This window comes from Toxorhynchites rutilus, chromosome 1, assembly GCF_029784135.1.
Source record: "Toxorhynchites rutilus septentrionalis strain SRP chromosome 1, ASM2978413v1, whole genome shotgun sequence".
NCBI lineage: Eukaryota > Metazoa > Arthropoda > Insecta > Diptera > Culicidae > Toxorhynchites > Toxorhynchites rutilus.
The window spans coordinates 174,268,877-174,296,705 of NC_073744.1; the positions used below are offsets into that span (position 1 = coordinate 174,268,877).

Consider the following 27,829-nt stretch of genomic DNA (forward strand, 5'->3'; position numbering starts at 1 on the left):
CGCATAGTTGTCCCATGTTACTTGTTAGGAATTTCCACTTTTCTTCATAAAACGTTGTTTTTATGCATAATCTTACAGAAAAACACAAAAAAACATATAGTTTGTTCCCAGCTTTTAAAAAACAACATCCAGCTCAATTGTCCCATGTTGATATTCTATTCATAACTGTCCCACCATGTCTTTTTTGACGTAGGACTACGTCTAACCGGAAGATATAGGGGGTGAAATGAAAATCTAGGCACTGAACAAGTAGGAAAAAATGCAAGATTTGGAACGCTTATAACTCGAGCATTTCTCAATAGATCGCAAAGGTGTTTGCATCAATTGATAGGAAATATATCTACGCATCTATCATAACGAATAACATTTAATTTTTCTTGAGATAAATAATTGAATAATTGTGAAATATCGAGCATTGTCCAAATGCACTATGTGCCCATTTTTGATTGGTCCATTTTGTGCTCCTCAAATCGTACCGACCAAAACAGGCAACCACAGCAGCAGCGAAATACAATGAAGCACGATTGGAAAGGAAAAAGAAAAAACAGGAAGTGGGTTATATCTATGGTATAACCGCAAGGGTGACGTAGGACTATCGTTGATTTAGAGATCATTTGTTTGAAGTTGAATCTAAATTCGTTCTGAATGAATGAATATTTGGGGGACTTCGAAAACGAGAGCGTTACGTTGGAGGCACAAGGTTTTATGCATCCAATATTGGATACGGAAATATCCTACTGATGGGGAAGAATAATCTTCAGAAGCTTTCCTGTTAATTGCGTTTGATTGAAAAATCACAAAACCAAATGTATTTGATTGCAGTGTTATATGGATAGAAAACATTAGAATAAACTATTTCGCATCAATGTATTTTTCAATTCCCAGGGGAACTGGCAGAGTATTTTTCAGCAACGATCAATTCTTTTCAGATTTTCCTCGATACTCGAAGCCCACCAGTGGTTAATACTAACTCGATAACCACCTGTTAGTAGCATTTGATTGAAAAATATTTGGTCGCAGTGTTACATGGATAGAAAACATTAAAATAAACTCTTTCACATGAATGTATTTTTCGATTCCCAGGGGAACTGGCAGATTATTTTTCAGCAATGATTAGTTCTTTCCAGCCCTCCAGTGGTTATTGCTAACTCGATAACCACCTGTTAATAGCACTTGATTGAAAAATATTTGGTCGCTGTGTTATATGGTTAGAAAACATCAAAATAAACTCTTTCGCATGAATGTATTTTTCAATTCTCAGGGAACTGGCAGATTATTTTTCAGCAACGATTAGATCTTTCCGAAATTTTCTCGATGCTGAATGGCGTCCAAACGAAAATATTCCTTTCAGTTTAGTCTGTAAAAAACTTTTCTGAACTCTTATCCATCGAATTTGGAGCCCTGAAAAGGGCAGTTGATTTTATGCTAAGCTAATAGCACGTTCTCCTCGGTTACGATGGGCCAGCTGGATGTCCTTGGGCATAATGTGACGCGCTTTGCGTGGATAGCACACAAATTGTTATTTTCGAATAGGCCTCCTGCAGCATCATAACCGCGGAACTTTGGAAGCGCAAATCGGTTTTGAAGTCCTGAGCAATTCCACGAATCAAATGCTACAAAGGTAGATTACGGATCAGCAATTCGGTCGACTTCTGATAGCGACGAATTTCACGCAAAGTTCCCGGTCGATAGCGATGTGGTCACACTCCCCGCGGCTGGTGCACTTATCCGAGCTGCTTTCGTGGTGCCTTACCACCGAACGACTAACGAGCTGTCAGCTTGGTCCCGATGAAACGAGTCCTCACGGTGCGAGAGTAGAGTAAGAAATGAACGAAAGCAAAGGGAGCGTCATTTTATAAACCATAAAAGTATAAAATGTAAACCCCACCCTTATTATATTCGTAGCTTTTTCTGAGAGAGAAACGAATAACATCGAAGTAAGTATACAGTAAGCTTATATAATAAAGAGGGTGGGGTTTACATTCTGGACTTTTATGGCTTATAATAAGATGCTTCCTTTGCTTTCGTTCATTTCTTACTCTACTCTCGCACCGTGAGGACTCGTTTCATCGGGACCAAGCTGACAGCTCGTTAGTCGTTCGGTGGTAAGGCACCACGGAAGCAGCTCGGATAAGTGCACCAGCCGCGGGGAGTGTGACCACATCGCTATCGACCGGGAACTTTGCGTGAAATTCGTCGCTATCAGAAGTCGACCGAATTGCTGATCCGCAAGCTACCTTTGCAGCATTTGGTTCGTGGAATTGCTCAGGACTTCAAAACCGACTTGCGCTTCCAAAGTTCCGCGGTTATGACACTGCAGGAGGCCTATTCGAAGATACCAATTTGTGTGCTATCCATGCAAAACGCGTCACATCATGCCCAAGGACATCCAGCTGGCCCATCGTATCCGTGGAGAGCGTGCTATATTAGCTTAGCATATAATCAACGGCTCTTTTCAGGGCTCCAAATTTGATGGATAGGAGTTCTGAAAAGTTTTTTGCAGGTCGAACTGAAATGAGCATTTAGCGAAAATCGTGGTGTCAATGATAATTCGATACCGATAGGAGCCATGAATATGGATTTGGTAATGAAGAATATGAAATACATGACATTATGTAGTGAATATTTCCCCATATCGAAGAAATCACTTTGATGAAACTGCATTATAAAATTATTTGTGTACGAATGCCGCAATCGATAGTCGACTCTAATTTGCGCTGGGTAATTTCCTCGGAGGACTCGATTCCTCCTTTGAGCAATAATAATCTCTTCCTGACAAAACGAAGTGGTATGAATCACATTATTCGAAAGATAAAATGAAGATGTTTTCTGCCAATTTTCTTCAACCTCCAAACATCTCTTTCTCCCGTTTGTCGTTTTTGCGTTCGCTAATCCTTCCTCACAACACACATTGCTCATTTGAGAAATTGTTGAGTAAACATCGTTTGCCAGTGCGCGTAGAGCGGGAATTCCTCAAGATTCATTGCACCTGTAATAAATTGCCGAAAGACGTGGTCTTACTTTGATTGCACTTGATTGAAAAATTCAAAACGAAATGTATTTGGATTTTTGGCGATGTGAAAATTTTTCCGTTTTTCATGTTATGCATCCAATATTGGATACGAAAATTATCTACTGATGGGGAAAAATAATAGAAGCTTTCCTGTCAATTGCGATTGATTCAAAAATCACAAAACCAAATGTATTTGGTGGCAGTGTTATATGGATAGAAAACATTAAAATAAACTCTTACGCATGAATATATTTTTCAATTCCCAGGGGAACTGGTAGATTATTTTTCAGCAACGATTAATAGCAACGAGAGTTCCGCGCGTGTATGTGTGTGTGTGGCGGCTGCTCCGATGTTTCAAGCGGAGCCGTGGCATCACTCTCCTCCTGATGGATTCCCTCCTGGCCTAAGGTGTACAAACAGGCTCTTGGTAACACCGTTTGTCAGCGCTTTCATGATAAACGAAGTTAGCTTCATCACTACAGCGACAACATGCTCCAGTCGCTGTTCAATTATAACTGAGTGGGTTTACGAGCGGTGCTCGCTTATATACCGATTGGTGATTTCAATAGCCTGTTTTGAAAGCAATTTTAAGGCTATTGAAACAAGTTTTTGGATGAAAAAGTAACAAGTATATAACGCGTAGACATTTTATCTTTCGAATGAAGTGTTTATCATACCATTTAGTTCAGTTGTTTAGGAGCTATTAATGCTCAAAATCTCGGTCTCCGGCGTAACGCCTTCGTTTTCGAAACTTTGATTTTACACCCCGGTATAGAAATGAAAGACGTAGTCCTACGTCAAAAATGAACGAAACATTGGTCGCAGTTTCACACATGCGTAATTCTCGAGCGAGCCAGACGATCATTCTCATCCAAACCGTACACCACATCGTTTCGCATCACATCACATCTACAAACTAACACAAGCAGCCATGTCTGGACATGGCAAAGGAGGAAAAGTGAAGGGAAAGGCAAAATCCCGCCCGAACCGTGTTGGACTGCAGTTTCCCGTAGATGTATTCGCCAATTGTTCCGCAAGGGTAGCTAGGCCGAGCGCGTTATTACCGCTAGAGTATAAAACACGCGGACCCCAAAAAAAATATCTTATTTTCTTTCAAACCGTAAACCCGTGTGGTTGTACGGCATCGGCATCGTGGACGTAACAAAGGAGGACAAGTTAAGGGAAAGGCAAAGTCTCACTCGAACCGTGCAGGTCTCCAGTTCCCTGTTGGTCGCATTCACTGATTGCTCCGCAAGGATAACTAGGCCGAACGGATTGGTGCCGGAGCACCAGTATACCTAACAGCGATTATAGAGTTTCGGCCGTCGGAGTGCTCGAGTTGGCTCGCAAAGCTGCTCACGACAATCAGAAAACACGCATCAAGAACAGAGCAGCTTCGGTTCGGCGCTCATCAAGGCAACAATTAGTTTCAGTGAGTGGCAAAGTGTTTCACCGGCACGTCCCATTAAATGTAATTTACTGAACAACATGTCACAAGCTGGATGGGAAGAAATTTTCCAACTGTGAAAGCTGTGGCGAGTGGCAAACACAATAGCTAAACAGGAAGGTTTAACCGAACAAGATGGGAATATCGAGTGATAACAAAAACACAACACCAAAGGTTCTTTTCAGAACCATCAACATATTCATAAAGAGTAAACAGTAAACTAATCCATTTTTCAGGTAGATAGGTAGGTATTCACGTAGGAGAAGAAAATAAAACAATATATTTAAAATATATATTTAGCAAAAGCTGTCCCCTTTGTATAGTCCTACGTCACTCCGGTTATGTCCCCGACATTACCCACCCGTCTTTTTTGTAGATCCATATCGAATAAATCGGTTCAAGTACAAAAATTTCATGTCACACTTTCAGCAGGGCTAATGCACTCATTTCTGGTTTGGAAGAACGAACTAAAGGGCGAACACGAAATTATTGCGACACATTCAACAGGGCATAACTTTTTTACCATTGGGTAAAAATCAACCAAATTTTGCACACTTTCTCATTGATGTGTATTGTCTACATGCTGTCAAACTCGAAGTCGTGTTTTTCGATTCAACGAAAATGGAGGTTAACCAACGCGAGTCGAGAGAACAAATTCTTTCCAAACACCTGGAATTTCCTGACCTGTCGCAACGGCAGTTGGGAAAAATGTTGAACATTCACCATTCAACCGTCTCCAGAGTGTTGAAGCGGTTCCAGGAGCGGTTGACGTTGGACCACGGCAAAGGAGCTGGAAGAAAACCGGGACCGGAGAACAAAAAGACGGAGGGAAAGGTGAAGCGGATGCTAAAAAGGCTAAAGGAGGCTAAAAAGATCAGCATGTCGCAGAGCTACGTCCAGAATGCAAAGAAGAGAGCTGGACTACATACATACAAGGTACAGAACTTCCCAAACCGCGATGAGCGGCAACAATCGACGGCTCAAGCTCGGGCACGGAAGCTTTACGAGAAGATGCTGACAAAATATGGCTGCTGTGTGATGGACGATGAAACGTATATAAAAGCCGATTTTAAGCAAATTCCGGGGTTAGAGTTTTTCACCGGCAAGAGCAAGTTCGATGTGGACGACATATTTAAGAAGAAGAAAATGTCGAAGTTCGCCTCCAAATATCTCGTTTGGAAGGCCATCTGCTCTTGCGGACTGAGGAGTGAGCTTTTCGTGACAAAGGGCACAGTAAATGGCGAGATCTACGAATCTGAGTGCCTCGAGAAGCGCCTTTTGCCGTTCTTGCAGCAGCACGACGAAGCTCCGCTATTTTGGCCAGATTTGGCATCATGCCACTATTCTAAAAGTGTCCTGGAGTGGTATGAGGCCAATTCTGTCCATTTTGTTCCAAAGGACATGAACCCGCCAAACTGTCCGAAGCTGCGCCCGGTGGAGCAGTACTGGGCAATAATGAAGCGGGAACTTCGGAAGAGCAAGAAGACAGTCAAAGACGAGAAGAACATGTTAAGAAAATGGAAAAAAAAACTGAGAAACTGGTACCGGATCACACTGTGAAGACTTTGATGGAGGGCATCAAGCGAAAATGCGTTCAATTTTACATTCAAGGCTCCATCGATTAACTTTTTTTTTTTATTTTTGAAGTAAATATATGTATAAAACTACCCTAAAATTTTGGTTTGATTCTAAACATTATAAGAAAATTGGCATGACATTTTCGGTGTCGCAATAATTTCGTGTTCGCCCTTTAATTCTCAAACAAATAAGAAAAAGTTTACCAGAGCACGTGTACACCTTGTTAGCGAATGTCTAATAAAAATGAGATTTATATTCTGCGAACTGCCGTTCTACGCATAGTTGTCCCATGTTCCAAAATCAGCAATTGAGAAAAACGCAATCAAAGTTTTCTCGCATATTTGTCTACCGAAAGCTTTAAGCATTTCAAGTTAGCAATACACCGGGTTTTTTATAAGCACTATACTATTGTTTAAAGAAATGAGATGAGATCCCCTCACTGAATCAATCAAGCTTGATTACGGGTTTAAAAATTCATGGTGAGACTGTTATGCCTAGAATATCAACATGGGACAATTGAACTTGATTTTGTTTTTTGATATACTGATATATTATGAAGAAATGAGCAGACTGCATGGTTGCCGACAAACAGCCATGAACCGAGATGAATGGAGACGACTGGCACAGGCCACCGGGGCCTTTTGCTGAATAATTAAGTATACACTTAAATTCTATTTGTTTCATATATTGTCGGGCCAAATGGCAGTGAAACAAGCGTCGTAGTATCGTTATATACGGCTTTATATAGGTATACAATCTAGGATGTACGAATATCGCCTTCATTTTTACATGTATATGCCAGTTAACCACTCAAAATATGGGATATATGAAATCAGTGGTTTTTAAGGTGTTATTCTAAATTTTATTCGAACAATACGTAATAAACTTGAATGGTTTCATTTTCACTTAAATAAAGTCATATTTGGAATAATGAAATATGATGTATACCCAGCAAACATTAAATCGTATAATTTTGCACGTGCCAAGTCTTACAAGAAATCCGAATAAATCATAATCGCATATAATATCAATCAAAGTATGACTCGTGTATATTTGAAATCGCATAAAATGTAAAAACTCGATTTTATATACCATTATCAAATTAAGTCGCATATCGGTATAATAAACATAAATTTTATGATGTACATTGTCGTAAAATATATGTAATCCGCATCATATGCGTATATTACGCTGATGCAGTTTGTGTGTCGTATAAGTGTATAATTTAAATCGATTCAGTACTATAGTAAATCGTGTTGCATGCTGAAGAAAATCATGAAACAGTAAATCATATTAGATCCTAATAAGGAACATATTACATCATATTGAAATGTCAATGAAATGCTGATGCACTCGGAAGTTTTAACCGCTGTTGAGCTTGAGCTTGAGCTTGGGTAGACTGTACAATTCGTAGTTGCTCTCCGTGATTGACCTGAACCAACCAAATTGCACAAAGAACACACAGAATGACGCATGGGACTAGCAAATCATTCTCGTTGTGCAATTTTCGATGATTCGAGCTTTAAATGGTCAATAACGACGCCGGCCACGTCCTTACAGTCACCAGAGGAAGGGAAGGAACGTTAGTATGATATTCGCCGCCCGAAGGCCAGAAGGGTCGCCTCTATAGCGTGGTTCCCTAGCGTTTATCATGGAAGGGATAGTTGTTAGTGGGAATGGTTAAGAAAAATCAGGATTCACTGCGGTAAGTGATGTGATTATGTAAATGTGAAAATTGACCTCTCGATAAAACAAAAATCCGAAAATCTTATGTGTTACAACACGCGGCAGAGATTATCTTTAGGTATCCTGAGAAGGAAAACCTGCAAAATCGGTACATTTTATATAAAATATTATAATAATATATTCTAGTATTCATTGCAGGTACTTTTCATCGAAAGTCAATCGCGCTGGCGGAAATTCAATTGTGGGAAACCTGAGAAGGTAACCGAGAAAACGATCGGTTGGCCTTGGAGGAGTTTGGCGATATGTTCTGTTATTCATCACACCTACTCTGAGCCTGATCACGAACATAACCTCACAGTGAAAACGAGATGAAGTGTATATAACCTTGCATACAAATCATCTCGCCCTCACCACACAGCGACGCTCGTAATGAGACTCTCTATATCACACTTCGATCGCGATGACGGAAAGTTATTTTTGGGAAACCTGAGAAGGTCACCGTATAAACCAAATGCAAAATTGAAGCACCAAATCTCAAGTCTAAAAAGAGAAAAAACAAGAATCCAGCTTCCAACTCTCAATACGAGACCGCATGCTGTCACCGGAGAACGAATCCAACAGTAACATCCATCACCCCAGCTCCCACTCTGCATGCAAAATCCGAATTCAGAATCCAACTCCGGAACGAAAGATGACGCACCATATAAAAATCAAAGCTGCAACAGGAAAAAACTGAAAAAAAACACATACATATACATGAGAACACCTTTCCCCACTTCGAATCTACCATCGAACAGAACTGCAAATCGAACGACACATGTTAGAGAGATGAAGAAAACATAATACTTAGCTCACGTATCCGCTCGCCCAGCAAGCCATGACAGTAATTCTCTCACCACCACTACGATGCAGGAGTTTCGGACTTATCAAAATTAAATTCGTTTAAAAGCACGAGAAAAATATTCATTAGCAACTCTCAATCGGTCAGACGAAGCTAGGGGAAATGTAAATCACAAACACACGCGTTGAGAAGAGATTTCTAAGAAGTTTTAACCGCTGTTGAATTAAATTTCAGATAGCCGCGCGAGATAGTTGGTAGTCCAATAATCCAGATGACCGGAGTTCGAACCCACATCGGGGCAGTTTTCACCAAACATCAATCTGTGCCATTTTAAACATTCATATTCCACTCCCAACACAAGTCAATCAAACAATGATTATTTCTACAAACATAAATACTCATATATAAAAATGGCGATTCGTGAGGCTATAATAAACATTTCACGAAAATATTTTGCGCCATTTGTTTTTTTTTCATATCTGTAATAAATCGTATATGAGTACGGCAAAAGTCGTATTTGGTGCTTTGACAATTCATGAATATATTCATATTAAATCGCAATTCAATTTCAACATAATCGTTATTATAGCCGGTCAAAGTTGCATATTCATCCAAACAAATTCGGTAAGCATTTGCCATGTATGTATATGGCCTCCACTTTTGCATGCATATGCCAGTTAGGCACATTATATGCCAACCAAATTTTAGGGCATATGATGTTATATATACGCTTGTTATGCGATTTAATGTTTGCTGGGTATAATCGAGTCTAAAATTCTATATAATCGAATCTTATATTACCGAGTCCAACCTGTATTCACTTCAAAAAATCAATTTTGAGTGGGACAAATTTCACCAGGTCAGCTAGTATAGTATAAAGTACTTTTGAAGAAACATATATTTCAACGTCAACTTCAACGCGTGCCGGAGAAAGCAAGCTATGCTGAGGTTTTATTTGGTAGAACTATTTCAAAATAAGCATTTACAAGACACTGAACTACAATTCTTGACTTAGCCATTGTCACTCGAAGGCAGACTGCCTGCATTTATCATTCTAAAAATATACCCACTATTGATAAATAAGACAATTATTTACTTGTTTCTGTCACCAGCAGCGGCTGTGATCCACAAAGAAACTCTCCGAAGCCGTGACTCATCCGTTGCCGACCGGCAGCAATGCGAAAGTCGATCGAACCTGTTTCACTTTCAACCGTAAGAGAGCACCGCACTGTTCTTCCTGCTTTCGCCACCTGTTCCTCCTCTCCCATATACGGCAGCAGCACGCAAATCAACAACGACTTACTTCCTATTATCGAACTGGTTATTAGTATTTTTGCTGATTCACGCCACTTTTCTTCAATCACAAACACGCAAAATCCGACCAAAACACACCACTATTCAACGTGTTGTTAACCGCCCGGAACGTAAAGCGCGACTGAATCGAATCAATCAGCGTCGAGAATCGCATATCACCACCAGAAGCAGAGAAGCAGACAATCTGGGAAAGGAAACAAAAACAGACGTAATTTGTTTGGTCAGACAGCCGCGGGCAGCATAGACAAGGTTCTGGTTGCATTCTTTCCGTGACCATTTGGTGGTGCTTTCGTGTGGGTGTCCGGCAAAGGTGAAGATAGCGTCCGTCTCTGTTGTCATAAAACCGGCTTTTTGAGCAGGCAAGCGAAAAACGAAACTAAAAAGGAACGCGGATAAAAACAAACTGCTCGAGAGAGAAGGAGCGGACAATGGATCCGAGAGAAAGAGGAAGCGCTCACGATCTCGCGCTCAATCCCGCCGCTTAAGGTGCTGTCATCTTGTGTCTACTGAATAAAGCATTCTGTTCGTCCTATGTGACTAGCTTGTGTTCCTGTATTTCTATCACAATGCAATACAAAAGTATTCGTAATGGCGCTAAACTATCTTCTATAAAATACTAAAATTCCTCGTTGTTCCATTGTACGAATATATTCCACCAAGGATAGACCTCCAATAACCAAAATGCTGAATCCGGTAGATTCCTTCGTCGATGTCCTCTCCGGTTTCCCATTCGAACTCGACGTCGCTGTAAGCGAACAGTGTCGACTTTCGGATCCATCTGAACTTGGTTTCCCAGTTTGCATCCGTCGCCACAACCCGCCACTCGTCCTCATCAGTTTTTTTCTCAACTGTAAAATAAGTCTTCTCGTGCATCAAATTATTCCGTGGGTTTCCCGCGACAAAAGAAGCCCTAACTACGTCCCCTTTGGCGTATGTTTCCTCCGGTTCTACCAAGACTGCCCCGAAATGGGTCCCATAGGGATGTCCATCGTACAGTACACCGGTGGATAAGGTAATCTGCTTATAATCCTCGAACGGTGGTTCGGGTCCCTTGAGCACATAGTCCCCTCCCACGATCGCTTCCATCAGCTTGCGGAAGTGATGCAAATACATTGTCAGTGTATGTGGCCCATACAGAGTGGAAGCCCCTTCGTACCGCTGGATTGCGTACTCCTCTGGAGTGGCCACATAGCTGGTGTACATATTGGACAGACCAGCTATTACCACGGTCACCCGCTTACCTCCCGCCTCAACCGAGCTTTCCTGGATGGCCTTCCGCAGTCTCCGGCCCGACATGGTAGTGAATTCCGCCGGGACTGCCGCAATTGCAAACTCTCCGAGCAACAATATCTGGATTGGAACAATTTTCGGCTGCGTCTCGTAGGAAAACGTTGTGCGTCCGGTGGCCAGCAGGATGGGTTTCGGCGCGTGGCATTCCTTGTCCTCGGCGGTGGGCACGGCAATGAAATCCCGTGCCGTGTTCCAGAACATGGTGTCCGTCAGCATGGCCTGCCGAAAGTCGAACGCTCCCGGGCCATCGGTTGTGCCGGCTGCGAAGCTATATCCCATGGCGGGCGAGCAGCCACGTACCAGCTCCGTCCGGTGGGTTGTACGATTGTAGTACGGCACGAAGGCTTGACTCATGTCGATGAACTGATGTGCGTAGGCTATCGGGCCGCGAAGGGGGCGGCCCTCGTTGGAGTTGAGCAGTTTCTGTGGAGAAAAAATTAGCTGTTATTTAGGGTGTGCAGGATTTTAAAAGGTTTGAGAGCGATATTGATTCATCGGAATAATTTATGGGGTTGAGATTGGAACCCTTTATCTTTACTAATCCAATTCAAGTTGAGTTCACCTTTCTAAATAGGAATAGGTTGTTTACGTTCATGTAGGGACTTTCAGTCAACTTTGAACGATCAAACTAAACCAAACGCGTTAATGACGAGATTCTGATAAATCTATACAGTCATTCCATGCCAAACCGATGTAGTGGTTCTAAAATTTCGTCAAAAGTGGTAGTTTTGTTCTTTATCGCACATTATGAGACCCGTATTTTTTTTTTCTTAGGGTGACCATTTCCATTTTAGGGTGGTCCAAAAAAAGACGGGTGGGTAATGTCGGGGACATAACCGGAGTGACGTAGGACTATGGTGCCTATTCTGTATTCCGACGGATTTCTATTTCGTTCGAAAGTGATATTTCTATCGTTTTCGAATTTACCATTCCCTATTCCAATCGTTTTGCTCGTTTCGAACGAAAGTGTTAGAAAATTTCGAATATGCATCGATCTGTCAAAAACCGATAAACAAAAAGAAACACCGTATTAAATAGCGGCGAGTGCGAGTTGAATTTCAGTTAATTTTTGATCCTAAGAGAAATTTGTGAGAAAATTTTCTCGTTCAATGGATTCCGTTTTGTTACCGATTTTGGCGGAGCAAGAAGAAATTGGAATGCCTTGCTACCATCGGCGAAACCACCGAAAATCAACCGACTTCATGAAACTTTCTGATGAAGCGTAAGTATCCGTCTCAAAAATCCCATGTTTGTTTCTCTTATTGATTAATTTTGCCCTTATTCAGATTCATCAAAAGTTTTCGTCTAAGTAAGGAAGCTTTTCGGTACGTTTTAGAGGAAATTGAGAACTGCCTTACCACAAGGAAAGGTGGTCTATCCACGGAGGTGAAACTCGCAGCATGTTTGCGATTCTTTGCTGAAGGAAATTATCAACATGGAGCAGGGCAAGATTATCACATTGCCATAGCACAGCCCACATTTTCCAAGGTGCTGACTGAAATGCTTAACATTCTGGAGCGGACACTGTGTAAGAAATGGATTTCCCTAAATATGACGGAAGACGAACAGCGGCGTGCTAAACTACACTTCTATCAGAAAACATCAATTCCGGGTGTTATTATGTGTTTGGATGGAACCCACGTAAAAATTATTCCACCTAAGCTGAATCGAAATTTGTTTTTTAATCGGAAGGGATTTTATAGTCTCAACGTTCTGATTGTAAGTATTATTAGTATTTGAATTAACAAATCAATGAACAAATACTCTTTTTTATCAACATAGGTTTGTGACGATCAGCAAAGGATTCGTTTCGTTGATCCTACCTTCCAGGGATCTAATCATGACTCTCATATATGGCGTGTAAGCCCTGCAAGAACTCACTTTGAGCAGCTTCACCAAAATGGTGAAGTTAATACTAAGATTCTAGGTAATGTTCAACTACAATATTTTAGTATACTTGTATGTACTGTGTGATAAAATATTTTCAGGTGATGCTGGTTATCCATCGGAACCTTGGTTAGTAACGCCATTCAGAGCAGCGGAGGAAGGGAGTTTGGAGAGCGATTTTAATCGCAGGCATGCCTTGGGTCGTGCTATCGTCGAGCGGACAATTGGTTTACTAAAAAATCGGTTTAGATGCATCCTTGGCGCGAGACAACTTCACTACAATCCTACTAAATGCGCTCAAATTATAAATGTATGCTGTGCACTTCACAATATATGCTTAGAATTTGGTCGTTCTCAGTAGTTATAATATGTTATGCAGCTGTTTACATAATAAACTTTTGTTTAAATTAATATTTATGACTGTTAAATTTCATCTAACTTGTTTGCAAATGCTCAAATAAATAACAACCACCGGAAAAGGAAGTGTCTTCCTTACTTAACTATGGTTTCGGCAGAATTATTTACTCTTATTCCTGCCAACACTTTGAGAACATGTCATTATCGATTTCTCGTAAGCAGGCCAAGTATTCAAATAACCATTATTAATACTTTTTGCGTTGTTTTAACCCCTTGCTGTACGATTTAATTTCCAACAGCACGGCCCAAAACGAGCACTTCGAGTCGTTCCGCTACTCTGCTGAGTGTGGGTATCTAACATGGGTGCCCTATGATGAGCAAATACATGTTGTGTTTAAAATAAAAACGAAGGAGTTATTACTACGTACTAACTCATTCGTTTTTATTTTAATTATAATATTCAAATTATATTTTATATTTTTAGCTCATTCAATTTTTTTTTTAAATAACGGAAATTTGATAATCTTCAGTTGTCGGTATCCTCATCATATGCCTGAAGCTATGTAATTATTTCACATCGAGAAACAACGAGTGAAGTTCAATGTTGTACGTGAAGGGGTTAAGGAAGTTCCATAAACTATAGGCGAAATTCGTGAATTTTAAAAAAGTTTATATAATTTTGATGCTATTCCAAACAAACTTCAAAGAAAAAATTAAGTAAGATTTTTCTTCCATGGAAAGATATAAAAATACGATTAGAACTCTTTTCATTTTTTTATACTTGAGTTACAATATAAAGATAAAAAATCAGATCACTGATATTTTGAAACATTATTCTAATGTTCTGAAATATACGCAATCTGCGTTTCAAGGATTTGTCGCTTGACTATTGATTTCTCCAGCGCGATCTTCTCCATCTCGTGGTTATGTCGTTTTTGTTCACTCAGATGTTCTTTGAGTGTGGCATCCACGGAAAGAATCGCTCGAGCTGATTGGCGCTGATAATGAACCAGATCACTCAAATTCTTGTTTGTGTTTTTTAACAGGGATTTCACATTGGTGTGAAATTTGTTTTGTTGCTCGACTTGCAGCTCTAATAGCCTCGTGGTAGAAGGTCTGGATTTTTTCGGCTGAGAGGGCTGGAAGTGAATGGTATTATTGATACCGTCGTCGGAAGTACCATAATATATAAAATTTTCCTGGTCTGCAGCTTGAGGTTCACCCGAAGGCGAACCCAACTGTGTTCCATGAGATGAGGTACCCGGGATTCCTTCCACGGTCGCAAGTAACCCAGTTAGTAGAACTGCCTGCTCCTCCAGCTCGGACAAATTGATAATTTTATTGGGTCCTCCACCTGTCGCCCTCTGCTCCCGTTTGTTGTGAGCGAGTTTTCGCTTTAATCCGGACTTATAGTCCGCCCAAACCTACACAGAAAACCAGGGCAAAAATAAGACTATAAACATATGTTTCGGATTCGTTTTAGTATATACCTTTTTCCATCCACTTCCATCGCGAATAGGCGGTCCCAAACTATTGACTTCTGCCGCCAGATCATCCCAGAAGGGTCCGGAATTTCCTCGGGAGAAACCCTTTGCTATGTCCGGCTCTTGCTCCAGAAGCAGCACAATCCGCTCGAACTGATTTTTAGTGGTTGTTTTGTTTTTGTTTTTTTCCCTGTTGAACGTTAAAATTAATTTAAAGAAAAAAATGATTAAAAATTAGCTTACATTTTTGCAGTTCACCGCTCATCCGCTGCGGAAATTATTCACTCCTTCATAAACAAAGTGGGTTTGACGTTTGGTTTGATTCGAATGAAAGATGTTCGAAAACAAAACAGTCCGAACGAAAGGTATTCGAATTTGAAAACACCTCGAACGAAACAGGGAATGGAATTTACCAAGTCGTTCGAAATATTTCGAATCGATTGAAATACAGAATAGACACCTATACAAAGGGGACAGCTTTTGTTAAATATATATTTTAAATATATTGTTTTATTTTCTTCTTCTACGTGAATACCTACCTATCTACCTGAAAAATGGATTAGTTTACTGTTTACTCTTTATGAATATGTTGATGGTTCTGAAAAGAACCTTTGGTGTTGTGTTTTTGTTATCACTCGATATTCCCATCTTGTTCGGTTAAACCTTCCTGTTTAGCTATTGCGTTTGCCACTCGCCACAGCTTTCACAGTTGGAAAATTTCTTCCCATGCAGCTTGTGACATGTTGTTCAGTAAATTACATTTAATGCGACGTGTCGGAGAAACCCTTTGCCACTCACTGAAACTAATTGTTGCCTTGATGAGCGCCGAACCGAAGCTGCTCTGTTCTTTATGCGGGTTTTCTGATTGTCGTGAGCAGCTTTGCAAGCCAACTCGAGCACTCCGACGGCCGAAACTCTATAATCGCTGTTAGGTATACTGGTGCTCCAGCACCAATCCATTCGGCCTAGTTACCCTTGCGGAGCAATCAGTGAATGCGACCAACAGGAAACTGGAGACCTGCACGGTTCGAGTGAGACTTTACCTTTCCCTTAACTTGTCCTCCTTTGTTACGTCCACGATGCCGATGCCGTACAACCACACGGGTTTACGGTTTGAAAGAAAATAAGATATTTTTTTTGGGGTCCGCGTGTTTTATACTCTAGCGGTACACACTCACAGGATAGAGACAAATCGGCAGACTCAGCCAGAGGGGCGAGTCCAACGAGACGAACGAATGAGCGTTAAAAGGGAGCGATGGCAAAAAAATACATTCATTACGATTTGTTCGCTCGTTGGATTCACATGCAGGCTAAAACGGGTCCTTTTCAGGATCACAAAATTATCTTCAATCTAAAGAGTTTATTGTTTTGTTATCACCCGATATCCCCATCTTGTTCGGCTAAACCTTTCTGTTTAGCGATTGCATTTGCCACTCGCCACAGCTTTCACAGTTGGAAAATTTCTTCCCATCCAGCTTGTGACATATTTTAGAGTAAATTATATTCAATGGCATGTCGCATTACCACCACTCAGTATTGGATTGGAGGTAATTTTAACCTGTAATTGAACATTTGCGATGACAGTGGTACAGTGTCGACTTTCAATGTGGGGTCATAATTTGGACCCCGAACTCTATGTTTACAAAAATGTCCAACTAAATATGTCGCATTACAGGTCCGTCCAATTAGCTAAATGTCGAGATGAGTGTAAATTACTGTACTTTCAATCTAGAAGCAATTGAGGAATTGGTGAAAATCAATAAGCTCAGAACAACTGCCAAATTCACATATTCATCATATCCTGGCAAACAAATTATGAAAAAATCAATTTGTGTTTTATTATTATTTTGGATATTGTTTTAGAAAGCATTGAAATGTATTTCCTAAACTCTTTTTTGGAAGGTTTAATGGCCCTGAAAAGCGCCTTGTTTTATGGAATGGTTCCAATTTACAAAACTTAGTACTCGTGGTTTTGAAAAAAACCATTTCGAACGCCCTCGATGCCGCCTTGTTCTGGATTTGCCATCAAAGCAGTTTGTATAAAGAACAAACTTTTTTCTTCTGCTACCTGATGCCGTTTTGCGATTGCGTTTGCCACTCGCCACTCGCTGCAACTGCCTGTTGTCTTGATGTCCACCGAACCGAATGTGTTCTGTTCCGAATGCGGGTTTTCTTATCGTCGCGAGCAGCTTTGCCAGCTAACTCGATCACTTCGGCGGCCGAAACTATATAACGCCGGCTAGGTGGACTGCTGCACTGGTACTAACGCGCTCGGCCTAGCTACCCTTGCGGGGATCTCCAGATCAACACGGTTCGAGCGGGATTTTGCCTTTCCCTTCACTTTTCCTCCTTTACCATGTCCAGACATGGCTGCTTGGGTTGGTTTGTTGATGTGTTGTGATGCGAACCGATGTGGTGTACGGTTTGAATGAGAATGATCGTTACGGCAGCGGAGCGGGGATTTTTAAGCTGACTGGCTGGCTCGAGAATTACGCATGTGTGAGACTGCGACCAATGTTTCGTTCATTTTTTTCTTTTTCCTTTCCAATCGTGCTTCATTCTATTTCGCTGCTGCTCTGGTTGCCCGTTTTGGTCGGTACGATTTGAGGAGCACAAAATGGACCAATAAAAAATGGGCACATAGTGCATTTTGACAATGCTTGATATTTCACAATTATTCAATTATTTATCTCAAGAAAAATGAAATGTTATTCGTTATGATAGATGCGTAGATATATTTCCTATCAATTGATGCAAAAACCTTTGCGATCTATTGAGAAATGCTCGAATTATGAGCGTTCCAAATCTTGCATTTTTTCCTACTTGTTCAGTGCCTAGATTTCCATTTCACCCCCTATATCTTCCGGTTAGACGTAGTCCTACGTCAAAAACCATTTCTTCACTTTTTTGCCAAAAATGACTTTTTTCAAAAACTCGTAACTCTTGAACTACTAAACAGTTTCAGATGATCGCCATATCAAATTAAAGACAATCACCTGGTATTTTTTGAAAAAATATTATACCTGCAGAAAATATGAATTCTGCTCTCGTTATTCTTGATTGTATTCGTTTTTTATTGTTTTCATAGTCTCGGGACCAAAGGCGCTATATTTTTTTCATATTTTTTCTAGAAAGCTAAGGATTTTTCACATTACATATGTCGAAACCAGGAAGGCGTTTTTTTTTCGTTTTTGAGTTATGGTTTTTCAAAGTTAATCGATGGTCCGAAAAATCATTTTTTCCCCATCTTTCCACTATGAAAAATCATAACCTTTGATCTACTGGACCGATTCAGATGATCCACATATCAAATTAAAGCCAATGAGCTAGTCTTGTTTGAAAAAAATATTACACTCTGAATAAAAATGGATTTTGTTTTCGTAATTATTGATTATATTTGTTTTCTATAGCTTACATCGTTTCGGAACCAAGGGCGCCATATTTTTTTATATTTTTTCCTGAAAACTGAGTTTTTTCCCATAATATATCCGAATACCAGAGAGGTGTTATTTTTCGTTTTTAAGTTATGATTTTTCAAAGTTAACATGTTTTCAGTTTTCGTGCTGGATGTATGTGATTATAATCCAATAATTGGCAAATGTGTTTTTTTTTCAAAAAAATCTAGCTGGTAGGCTTTCATTTGATATGTCGATCATCTGAATCGGTCTAGTAGTTCAAAAGTTTTTTTGAAAAAAGTCATTTTTGGAAAAAGAGGAAAAAGTTGATTTTTCGGACCACCTTTAAATGGAAATGGTCACCCTAAGAAAAAAATAAAAAAAATACGGGTCTAATGTTTTGCGATAAAGAACAAAACTACCACTTTTGACGAAAATCTGAGAACCACTATATCGATTTAAAAAAAATAAAACCTCCACCAGCTCAATTTAGTTTCATTTGCTTGATTAAATCTCGAGTAATGCAGAAATTTGTGTTTCATTTGTATGGCAGCCCCCCCTAAGAGAGGGGGAGGAGTATCTAACCACCATAGAATCATTTATTACACCATAAAACCTCCACCAGCTCTATTTAATTTCATTTGCTTGATTCATTCTCGAGTAATGCAGAAATTTGTGTTTCATTTGTATGGCAGCCCCCAGGTATGGGCAAAATCGCATCGAAATTCGTTCAACAACACTCATTCACAGATAAAACTCACCCTTCTATTCTCCGTTTATACCTCACTTTTTTTGAGACAGAAAACATTCACCTATACTCTTCGCAAAGTTTATTCTCGTTTAGAACGTAAAAATACTGTCTCGATTCCGCTCTTCTATTCTCAGAAGTTTTTGCATTCCCTCATTTGCCTCTCGGAATGATGGTGATAGAATCAAACTAGAAACTTTTGCTTGAGCCAGCGAATGTCTCTGTTAAATCATTCGTTTTTCACTCAAATAGCAATCATTGAGCCTCAATCGCGGCAGTAAAATATAGATAGATAGTTGAAATCGAGTTGTTTCCTGTGCACTATTGCAATGACATTTTCTTGTTTCTAGTATGAAACAATCTAAACCAACGCAAAAGATCATATTAACGCAAGTTATTGGTGAGCGGTGGATTCATGTGCACTTGAATGCTGACATGGAAAAGAGTACAAGGGAAAATAAAATAATATATACACGCAGATTCAATCTATTTTGACTCACTTGTTATTTTGTTTCGTGCGATCCTTCCGAAGGAATATTGATTCATTGAATGGTGTTTTCCACTCTTTGTTTTGTTATGTTTTCTATCAGTCCCGAATGAAGATGGTTGGGGAGTGAAAAATGATTCATCGCGCAATCTCACGATTGTTTGCTGCATTCTTTTCGCCATGATTATTCCAAGCAGATACATAAGTGATTTATAATCAGGTGTGGAGAAATGAGCGAATGAACTTTTCCATATTTGGTAGACCCCCCAGCCCCCCCCCCCCCCCCTAAGAGAGGAGGGATGAGTATCTAACCACCTTTCATTTATTGCACCCTGAAACCTTCAAATGCCAAATTTCGTTTCATTTACTTGATTAATTTTCTAGTAATGTAGAAATTTATGTTTCATTTGTATGGCAGACCACCCCCCCCTCACCCCCTAAGAGAGAGGGGAGGAGTATCTAACCGCCATAGAAACATTTAGTGCACCCTAAAATCGCCATATGCCTAATTTGGTTTCATTTGCTTGATTAATTCTCGAGTAGTGCAGAAATTTGTGGTTCGTGTGTATGGCAGACATTTTAACATTAAAACATTTTAACTATCAACTTACCGATGCGGCAGTGTAGATCCTTTTTGCAATAATTTTTGTGCTCTCGAACATGTCCTGTCCAGGACCATAGGCAATGCACGCTCCAGTGCCATCCGGACAGGATGATGTAAGCGAATCACATGGCAGTCCGGTTTTCTCGCACCTCGGTCCCATTACATTGGGGGAAACGTCCCCCAAATTGGATGCGGCCAAGGCTCCCACAAACTCTCCTTGTCCCGGCAGACTGCCCGGATTCATTTCCTGCTCCAGCAGTAACGAGGCGTACCCAACATTGTCACTGGATAGATAGCGGTTCGTTTTGTTCATCGACGTGGGATGAACAGCAAACCAGTTGATCGCTCCTATGATTCGTCCGCTGGTGTCAACTAGCTTTAGTTGGACCAACTTCTTGTCGGTGTTGTCCACGTAGTTCGCCCGTTCCTCTTTTGGATTATTCTCGTAGGCGCGAGGGCTCCGATTGATGTTGGCATCCTTTACCACTGTTTCGTCCACATATACGCTCCCATCTCGCACACTTTCGTGAGCTCTCACAATACTCAGTGTGATTCCTTCCACCAGGGCGTTAAAATTCTGCGGTACGAAACCCAACGATGCGATGTCGTACAGGAACGACATCAGAAATCCCGAAGGCACACTGTGGCTGTGGGTCCCACTGAGCACCACATTCTCAAATCGATACATGTCTCCATATTTCCGTTGCAGCAAATCCACCACGTCACGCTTCACGGCATGACCCATCATTCCCGCATCGGCACTAACGAAAACGATCCTTTCGCCGAGGTCATCCTCGAAGATAAAAGCCCTGGAGTACTGCCGCAAGTGGATGCCGTGACCTCGCTGAGAGAATTCCGCGTAGCCCATCTAAAAACAACGTGCTTCTGTTAACGCTGAAACGCTTCGTGCATAAATAAACACATCACTTCTAGTGCAAGCACACTTACGAAGCCTATCTCAACAGGTGGACCGGTGCAGTCCGCTCGCCCCACGCCGATTCGGTACGCATTTACCGCTAGATTTGTCGAGCAAACAAGGAAACCCGCTAGAAACAGGCGTAGTTTCTCGAACTGCGTCATCTGGATCCGTCAGCAGCGCGTTGACCCGACCCGTAAACACTTTCGATCATTCAAGCGTGATTCCTGTAGCCTGCCACAGAAACGGGTAATGAGAACGAGAGCAGAGTTTTAGGTTTTAAAAGAAAACAAAAACGAATTAGCCCGATAAGGCGAATCGATCCCGATGGAATAAATTATTCGACCAAAGCTGCAGATTAGATAAAATCGAAGCATTTCGTCCGATATATGAATGATTGCACTCCATGTGATAAATGTTTGCAATAATTTGCAAATCACTCAATTGCATAAACTTACTTATGCTGTCCGATGTGTAATTTGCACTCCCCAACACCAATCAAAACAAAACGGTTGTGCTTTCTCCGATGAAGCTTCTCACTAACGATTTATATCGAATATCACACGATGGTGATTGCAATCAACAAGCGAATGGGACACCCAAAACCCCACACAACAAACACAAACCCCTTTTTTCTTTCAACACTGCTTCTTTTCGCGCAAAAGCACTTGTCGTCCGGAGTCATCGAAACGCTCAGCTGAACTGCGGGGTTGATTCCTTTTTCTCGAAGTCGCTCTGTGCGTCCCCAGGCGTTCTCGCGTAGGCGTGTACGCGTGTGGGTGCGCCTGTAAGCTGTGCTAGTTCTCCAGCGGATGTGGATTCTTTGTGTAAGCGGTGCGCTTCTAGACGCTGTTCTTTGATCGCGCGAATCATGCTTGGGTGAAATTGTGTGCAGCGCTTTTCTGAGCAAACGTGAATCATGGCTACAGGATTATTGGGAGCTTCGAATGCGGAAATAACACTGACATTGAAAGGCTACGATTTTTACCTACCTTTACCTTGTGGATATCGTCATGGCCAGCAACGATAGGAAGAAAGCTGCAGCAACCCGTGTTACATAAGTGACCTCCATCTGATGTGAGTCGATGGCACAGAATAGGTCACCAGTGCTCTTTGTTTACACTTTTTACACTTATCACAATTGCGCCTCACTCCTGAAGTTGTTAGTTTTCCAATGCGGGACGGCGGTCATGCTATCAGCATCACGCATTTCTTTCAGTTCTGTTTTGATTCACTGTTCTCCCTTCCGGCGTGATAAATCCCGCCCTCGACGGGACCTCTGCTGCCACCTAGGGAGTGCTAGTGAAGTATCCAATCAACGCGTAACGCGAATGCGCGTATGAGCATGTGTGTTTCATACATTGAATGTATCCATACACAATTTGTATAATAACGAAACAAATACAGTAGAACCCCGATTTTCCGCGGAATAGTCTGGCAAGATCACCGCGAATAAAGAAAATCGCGGATAACGCAATAAAGGACTAAAAATGAGCTGCGAATACGAAAACTACTGACGATAGATACGAAAAGTATCTGACGTGAATGACCAAACTATTTCCTATCATCGAACTTTTATAGTTACGGGGTATGCATAGATCCTCACTAGGGTGGCAGCGAAAATGGTAAAAAAAAAATTTGAAATAAATTTCAAAAACCGACCATGTACATTTTGTTCATTGGCCAAAAAAAAATGACGTTTGCAAAGTTTCAGCTCAATCGGACATGATTTAGGGGTGCCTCAAAGCGCTTAAAGTTTTGATTTTTTGATCCTCGAAAATCTTCCTAAGGGGAGTAAAGAAAGATTGGAAAATCGAAAAAAAATGTCGATGCCAAATGACCTAAAAATGCATGAAACTCTCGAGATCTGGTGATATCTCGAAAAAAAATGTATGGCCGAAAATCGACCTTTTGGAACTGAGAGCCTGAGAGGCAATGAAGGTATGGAAAAAAAATAATGTCGAATTAAAGAACCGACCAAGAACAGCTCGGACATGATTTAGGGGTGTCTCAAAGGGCCCAATGTTTCGATTTTTTGACGTGGGACTACGTCTAACCGGAGTATATGGGGGGCAAAATGAAAACGTAAACACGGAACATGCAGGAAAAAATGAAAGATTCCGGATGCTTATAACTCGAACATATCTTACTGGATCGGAAAGATGTTTCCATCAATTGATAGGGAATATTTCTACGCTTCTATCGCAATTAATGAAATATTATGTTTCATTAGATAAACAATTGAATAACTGTAAAATGTTAAGCGTTATCTAAACGCCCTAACTGCCTCATTTTGATTAGCCCGATCTACAGTTTCCCTAACACAGCCATCAAAACCAATCAGCCTTGGGGAAATCGACATTGCAAATACATGAAAGTGTGGGGACTTTTGTTCTCACCAAAGTATGTTCTCTAACACAGACATCAAAACCAAGGAGCGTTGCAGAGATCGGCATTGCAAATGTGTTTCCCCAACACAGACTTCAGAACCGAGGTGTCTGGGAAAATCGGCTCTGCAAATAAATGCAAATTTCGAGTACTTTTATACTTGCTTGCCTTTGTGCAAACTAGAATATGTTTCCCTAACATGGTCTCCTAAACTTAGGGAAAATCGTACAGACACTAGAAACGAATGAACTTGCAAGTTTAAAGCCTCTATAGTATATAAAGTAGAAGTTGAAGTTGTTGATTCATGCAAGCCGGGGGTGGTTCTGCACACGCTTTTTTTTTGCACTCCGAAAAGTGTTTTCCTAACACTGATTACAAAAGCGGGTACGAACACAACGCTTTTGCTCGGTTATTCATTATTGCATTGAAGGATATGTCGTCACATCTTGTGCTCACTGAATTTCTGTGCATACCATTTGATGATTAGGCAAAATGTTGTTAACCATTTGCTGCGATAACGCCTTTTGATTAAGCAATATGCATTCGACGTACATGTCAAAATCGAAACTGAAAGCCTGAAGTTCATCAAATCAAGCAGATTCTCAGTTAGAGAAGTACGTACACTTGAAAGATGCAAACTTCAGAAGGAAACGTAAAATAGATTAATCGTTTGATAATTCTTCCGTTCACATATTTTGTCCTAGGCATCATACCAAACGTAAAAGGACTGTCATTAAATTTACTTATAAAGAAGAACTTTATCTATCACAATATATGAATTGACCTTACATGGCATTATACAATCTTTTTACTCGCAAAGCAATTATATTGAATTCAATTGAATTCGGGGATTGTTTCATTCCATCAAAAATTTAATACAATACAAACAAATGATTGCTAAGCTAAGGTAGTCCCACATCAACCTTGCGGTTATATCATAGATATAACCCACCTTTTTTTTGACGTAGGACTACGTCTTTCATTTCTATACCGGGGTGTAAAATCAAAGTTTCGAAAACGAAAGCGTTACGCTGGAGACCGAGATTTTGAACGTTAATAGCTCCTAAACAACTGAACGAAATGGTATGATAAACACTTCATTCGAAAGATAAAATGTCTACGCGTTCTATACTTGTTACTTTCTGATCCAAAAACTTGTTTCAATAGTCTTAAAATTGCTTTCAAAACAGGCTATTGAAATCACCAATCGGTATATAAGCGAGCGCCGCTCGGAAATCCACTCAGTTCTAATTGAACAGCGATTGGAGCATGTTGTCGCTGTTGTGGTGAAGCTCTTCGTTTATCATGAAAGCGCTGATGAACGGTGTCACCAAGAGCCTGTTTGTGCACCTTAGGCTAGACATGAATCCATCAGGAGGAGAGTGATGCCACAAACGGTTCCCCGGGAAGATCTCGAAGCAGCCGCTACACACACACACACACACATACACGCGCGGAATTCTTTCCGTTTGGATGCCATTCAGCATCGAGAAAGATCCGGAAAATAATCTGCCAGTTCCTCTGGGAATTTAAAAATACATTCATGTGAAAGAGATTATTTGAATGTTTTCTATCCATGTAACACTGTGATCAAATATGTTTCAATCAAGTACTATTAACAGATGGTTATCGAGTTAGCATAAACCACTGGTGGGCTTCCAGTATCGAGGAAAATGTGGAAATATCTAATCGTTACTGAAAATAATCTGCCAGTTCCTCTGGGAATTTAAAAATACATTCATGTGAAAGAGTTTATTTTAATGTTTTCTATCCATGTAACACTGTGACCAAATACATTTGGTTTTGTGATTTTTCAATCAATGGCAATTAACAGGATAGCTTCTGAAGATTATTTTTCCCCATCAGTAGGATATTTCCGTATCCAATATTGTATGCGCCCACAATCGATTATTGCTCAGTCGCCGAATGTTCCGAGCTCAAAGAGTTCATTCCCCTCTAGTTTGCCTTCCAAATTGCCATCGTAAACCACGCCTTCTCTCGATTCAATCACGCACAAAAAGCATACTTAAGCGATATTCTGGTGGTGAGACGCATTCATTTTTCGTGAGGACATCGACAAGACAACATCGTTGCTGAGGGTGCTGGACGGCGAAGGATCGAGATCTGCCCTGAAACGCAAGCAGTTTGTTTGAAACTGTGAGGGAGCACAGAGAAGCCGATCCTTCAGGAGAAGAGAAGGTGACCATCGAAGTAGCCGCTACACACACATACACGCACGGAATTCTTTCCGTTTGGATGCCATTCAGTATCGAGAAAGATCCGCAAAATAATCTGCCAGTTCCTCTGGGAATTTAAAAATACATTCATGTGAAAGAGTTTATTTTAATGTTTTCTATCCATGTTACACTGTGACCAAATACATTTGGTTTTGTGATTTTTCAATCAATCGCAATTAACAGGATAGCTTCTGAACAATATTCTTCCCCATCAGTAGGATATTTCCGTATTCAATATTGCATGCATAAAACCTTGTGCCTCCAACGTAACGCTCTCGTTTTCGAAGTCCCCCAAATATTCATTCATTCAGAATGAATTCAGATTCAACTTCAAACAAATGATCTCTAAATCAACGATAGTCCTACGTCACCCTTGCGGTTATACCATAGATATAACCCACTTCCTGTTTTGATCCTCGAAAATCTTCCAAGGCGGGAGTAATGAAAATTTAAAAAATCGAAATTTTTTTTCGATGCTAAATTACTTAAAAATGTATAAAACATCGAGATCTGGTGTTATCTCGAACAAAAAAATTGGCCGAAAATAGATTTTTTGGGACTTAGCCTGAGTGGCCAAAAAATCAAAAATTTGAGTGCTTTGAGGCATCCCTAAATCATGTCCGATTGAGCTAAAATTTTGCACAGGTAATTTTTTTGGGCCAATAAACAAATTGTACATTGTCGGTTGTTTAAATTCGATGATTCCTTTTCACTACCTTCATTGCCTCTCAGGCTCGCATTCCCAGAGGGTCGATTCTCGGCCAAAATTTTTTTTTTTTGAGATAACATCAGATCTCGACGTTTCATGCATTCTCAGTCCCAAAAGGTCGATTTTCAGTCAAAAAATTTTTTTTTCGAGATGACACCAGATCTCGACGTTCGATGCATTTTTAAGTCATTTGGCATCAAAAAGCGCTTTGAGGCACCCCTAAATCATGTCCGATTGAGCTGAAACTTTGCACAGGTCATTATTTTGGGCCATTAAACATATTGTACATGGTCGGTTTTTGAAATTCGATGATGATTTTTTTTCCATACCATATCCATTGCCACCCTAATCCTCATATACCAAAACTATAAAAATTAAACGATTCCATAATGGTTGAGATTTGATGACATGCGTAAATGATTTTTAATCAAAAATAATTTTCTAAACATTTTGTAATATCTCGAGAACAGTTAGTCTTAGGATAATAATGTCTGCAAAGTCTTAGGATAATAATGTCTGAAAAAATATACATATTTGCGTGTAAAATCATTTTTCCATAGTATTGAAAAGAATATTTACATTTGAATGAGATTACCCATGCATCACTAGTCGTCATCTTAAAACAATTGAGCCAGTGTTCCGATAAAAATATACATGTAATTAGGTAGCTGATTCGGAATATTTTAGGAGGCGATAGAGGATCATATTTGATGAAAAAATCCTACGCATATGGTCAACTCTCAACAAGGATATTGTTGAACTTTTCTTGGGCCTAATTTTATGTCTTGAGACTCTCACTTAGAAAGCACGCTACTTAGAATAATTATACTATTCATTCGAAAGATGAGGAAATTTTGCGTAGAATGCTACTTAGACACTCAATGCAGAATGGTGAATGAGCAGTTGAAAATAAATATTGAAAATATTTTAATACGCTATTAGTACTCTCTGAAAAGTCCCCGAACTATTGTGGAGAAGGTTTCGTATTACGCTGGCGACTAAAAGTGAATCGAGTGTGTAAATGAACCGACATTTCCTGTGACCGATCGTATTCCAAAGTGGGCAAAGAATTACACTCGACAAAAAAAAATAGAGGAGCAAAATGCAACATCGAAAGTTTTGAGTGATTTTTGCAACGTTGTAGCTCTGTTATAAAATAATGCATTCGTCAAAGCAACAATTGAACCTTGTATAAAATACTTTTAATTTTGCGATGGGCAGATTTGACTATCGATTTGCTATGCGTTCATTATTTCATGAAATATTCTCAATTCAAAATTAAAGGAGAACTTTTCATTCGATAGAGAATACCTCTGTAATATATATATATATATATATATATATATATATATATATATATATATATATATATATATATATATATATTTACTAAAACTTTATATGAATCAAATGGAAGCGAAATAACCAGGTTGATAGAATTGTTGTTG

The 27,829-nt window shown here is 40.2% G+C and overlaps 4 protein-coding genes across 6 annotated transcripts in view; 1 reads left to right on the forward strand and 3 right to left on the reverse strand.

The window, feature by feature from the left end:
- LOC129776655 (neutral ceramidase) overlaps positions 1–10,097 on the reverse strand; it is a 71,162-nt gene extending 61,065 nt beyond the window's left edge. The window contains exon 1 of the mRNA XM_055782432.1: positions 9,662–10,097. The gene's annotated coding sequence lies outside the window, so the exon portion shown is untranslated. The remainder of the gene's footprint in view (positions 1–9,661) is intronic.
- A 311-nt stretch (positions 10,098–10,408) lies between these two features.
- LOC129762135 (neutral ceramidase-like) lies at positions 10,409–22,260 on the reverse strand. 3 transcript variants are annotated; one of them, XM_055760126.1, is made up of 4 exons: positions 22,040–22,260; positions 21,059–21,281; positions 20,139–20,999; positions 10,409–11,592 (listed from the first exon to the last, which is right to left on the reverse strand). In XM_055760126.1, exons 2-4 carry the CDS (start codon positions 21,209–21,211, stop codon positions 10,486–10,488), a joined length of 2,121 nt encoding a protein of 706 aa, XP_055616101.1. In that variant the 5' UTR covers positions 21,212–21,281; positions 22,040–22,260; the 3' UTR covers positions 10,409–10,485. The 3 variants fall into 3 exon arrangements, with proteins under 3 accessions (XP_055616101.1, XP_055616100.1, XP_055616102.1); XM_055760125.1 differs by lacking the exon at positions 22,040–22,260 and adding an exon at positions 21,506–21,940; XM_055760127.1 differs by lacking the exon at positions 22,040–22,260 and adding an exon at positions 21,506–21,936 and having other exon boundaries at positions 21,080–21,281.
- LOC129762138 (putative nuclease HARBI1) lies at positions 12,034–13,826 on the forward strand. Its single transcript, XM_055760130.1, has 4 exons — positions 12,034–12,391; positions 12,456–12,888; positions 12,952–13,096; positions 13,158–13,826. The coding sequence occupies exons 1-4, from the start codon at positions 12,279–12,281 to the stop codon at positions 13,415–13,417; spliced, it is 951 nt and encodes a 316-aa protein (XP_055616105.1). The 5' UTR covers positions 12,034–12,278; the 3' UTR covers positions 13,418–13,826.
- LOC129762139 (uncharacterized) lies at positions 13,877–15,311 on the reverse strand. Its single transcript, XM_055760131.1, has 3 exons — positions 15,141–15,311; positions 14,904–15,087; positions 13,877–14,837 (listed from the first exon to the last, which is right to left on the reverse strand). Coding segments are annotated over exons 1-3 (774 nt in total). The 5' UTR covers positions 15,143–15,311; the 3' UTR covers positions 13,877–14,249.
- Positions 22,261–27,829: the final 5,569 nt, after the last annotated feature.

What these genes read in the sequence shown, in the direction of transcription:
- LOC129762138 (XM_055760130.1), top strand. Translation starts at nt 12,279, where the DNA reads ATGGATTCCGTTTTGTTACCGATTTTGGCGGAGCAAGAAGAAATTGGA. An exon ending in ATGAAACTTTCTGATGAAGC is followed by an intron (nt 12,392 to 12,455) that starts GTAAGTATCCGT and finishes GCCCTTATTCAG; the next exon opens with ATTCATCAAAAGTTTTCGTC. An exon ending in AGTTAATACTAAGATTCTAG is followed by an intron (nt 13,097 to 13,157) that starts GTAATGTTCAAC and finishes AAATATTTTCAG; the next exon opens with GTGATGCTGGTTATCCATCG.
- LOC129762135 (XM_055760126.1), bottom strand. Translation starts at nt 21,211, where the DNA reads ATGACGCAGTTCGAGAAACTACGCCTGTTTCTAGCGGGTTTCCTTGTT. An exon ending in TAAGTGTGCTTGCACTAGAA is followed by an intron (nt 21,000 to 21,058) that starts GTGATGTGTTTA and finishes CGTTGTTTTTAG; the next exon opens with ATGGGCTACGCGGAATTCTC. An exon ending in GGATCTACACTGCCGCATCG is followed by an intron (nt 11,593 to 20,138) that starts GTAAGTTGATAG and finishes TTTTCTCCACAG; the next exon opens with AAACTGCTCAACTCCAACGA.
- LOC129762139 (XM_055760131.1), bottom strand. An exon ending in ATGGAAGTGGATGGAAAAAG is followed by an intron (nt 14,838 to 14,903) that starts GTATATACTAAA and finishes TTTTCTGTGTAG; the next exon opens with GTTTGGGCGGACTATAAGTC.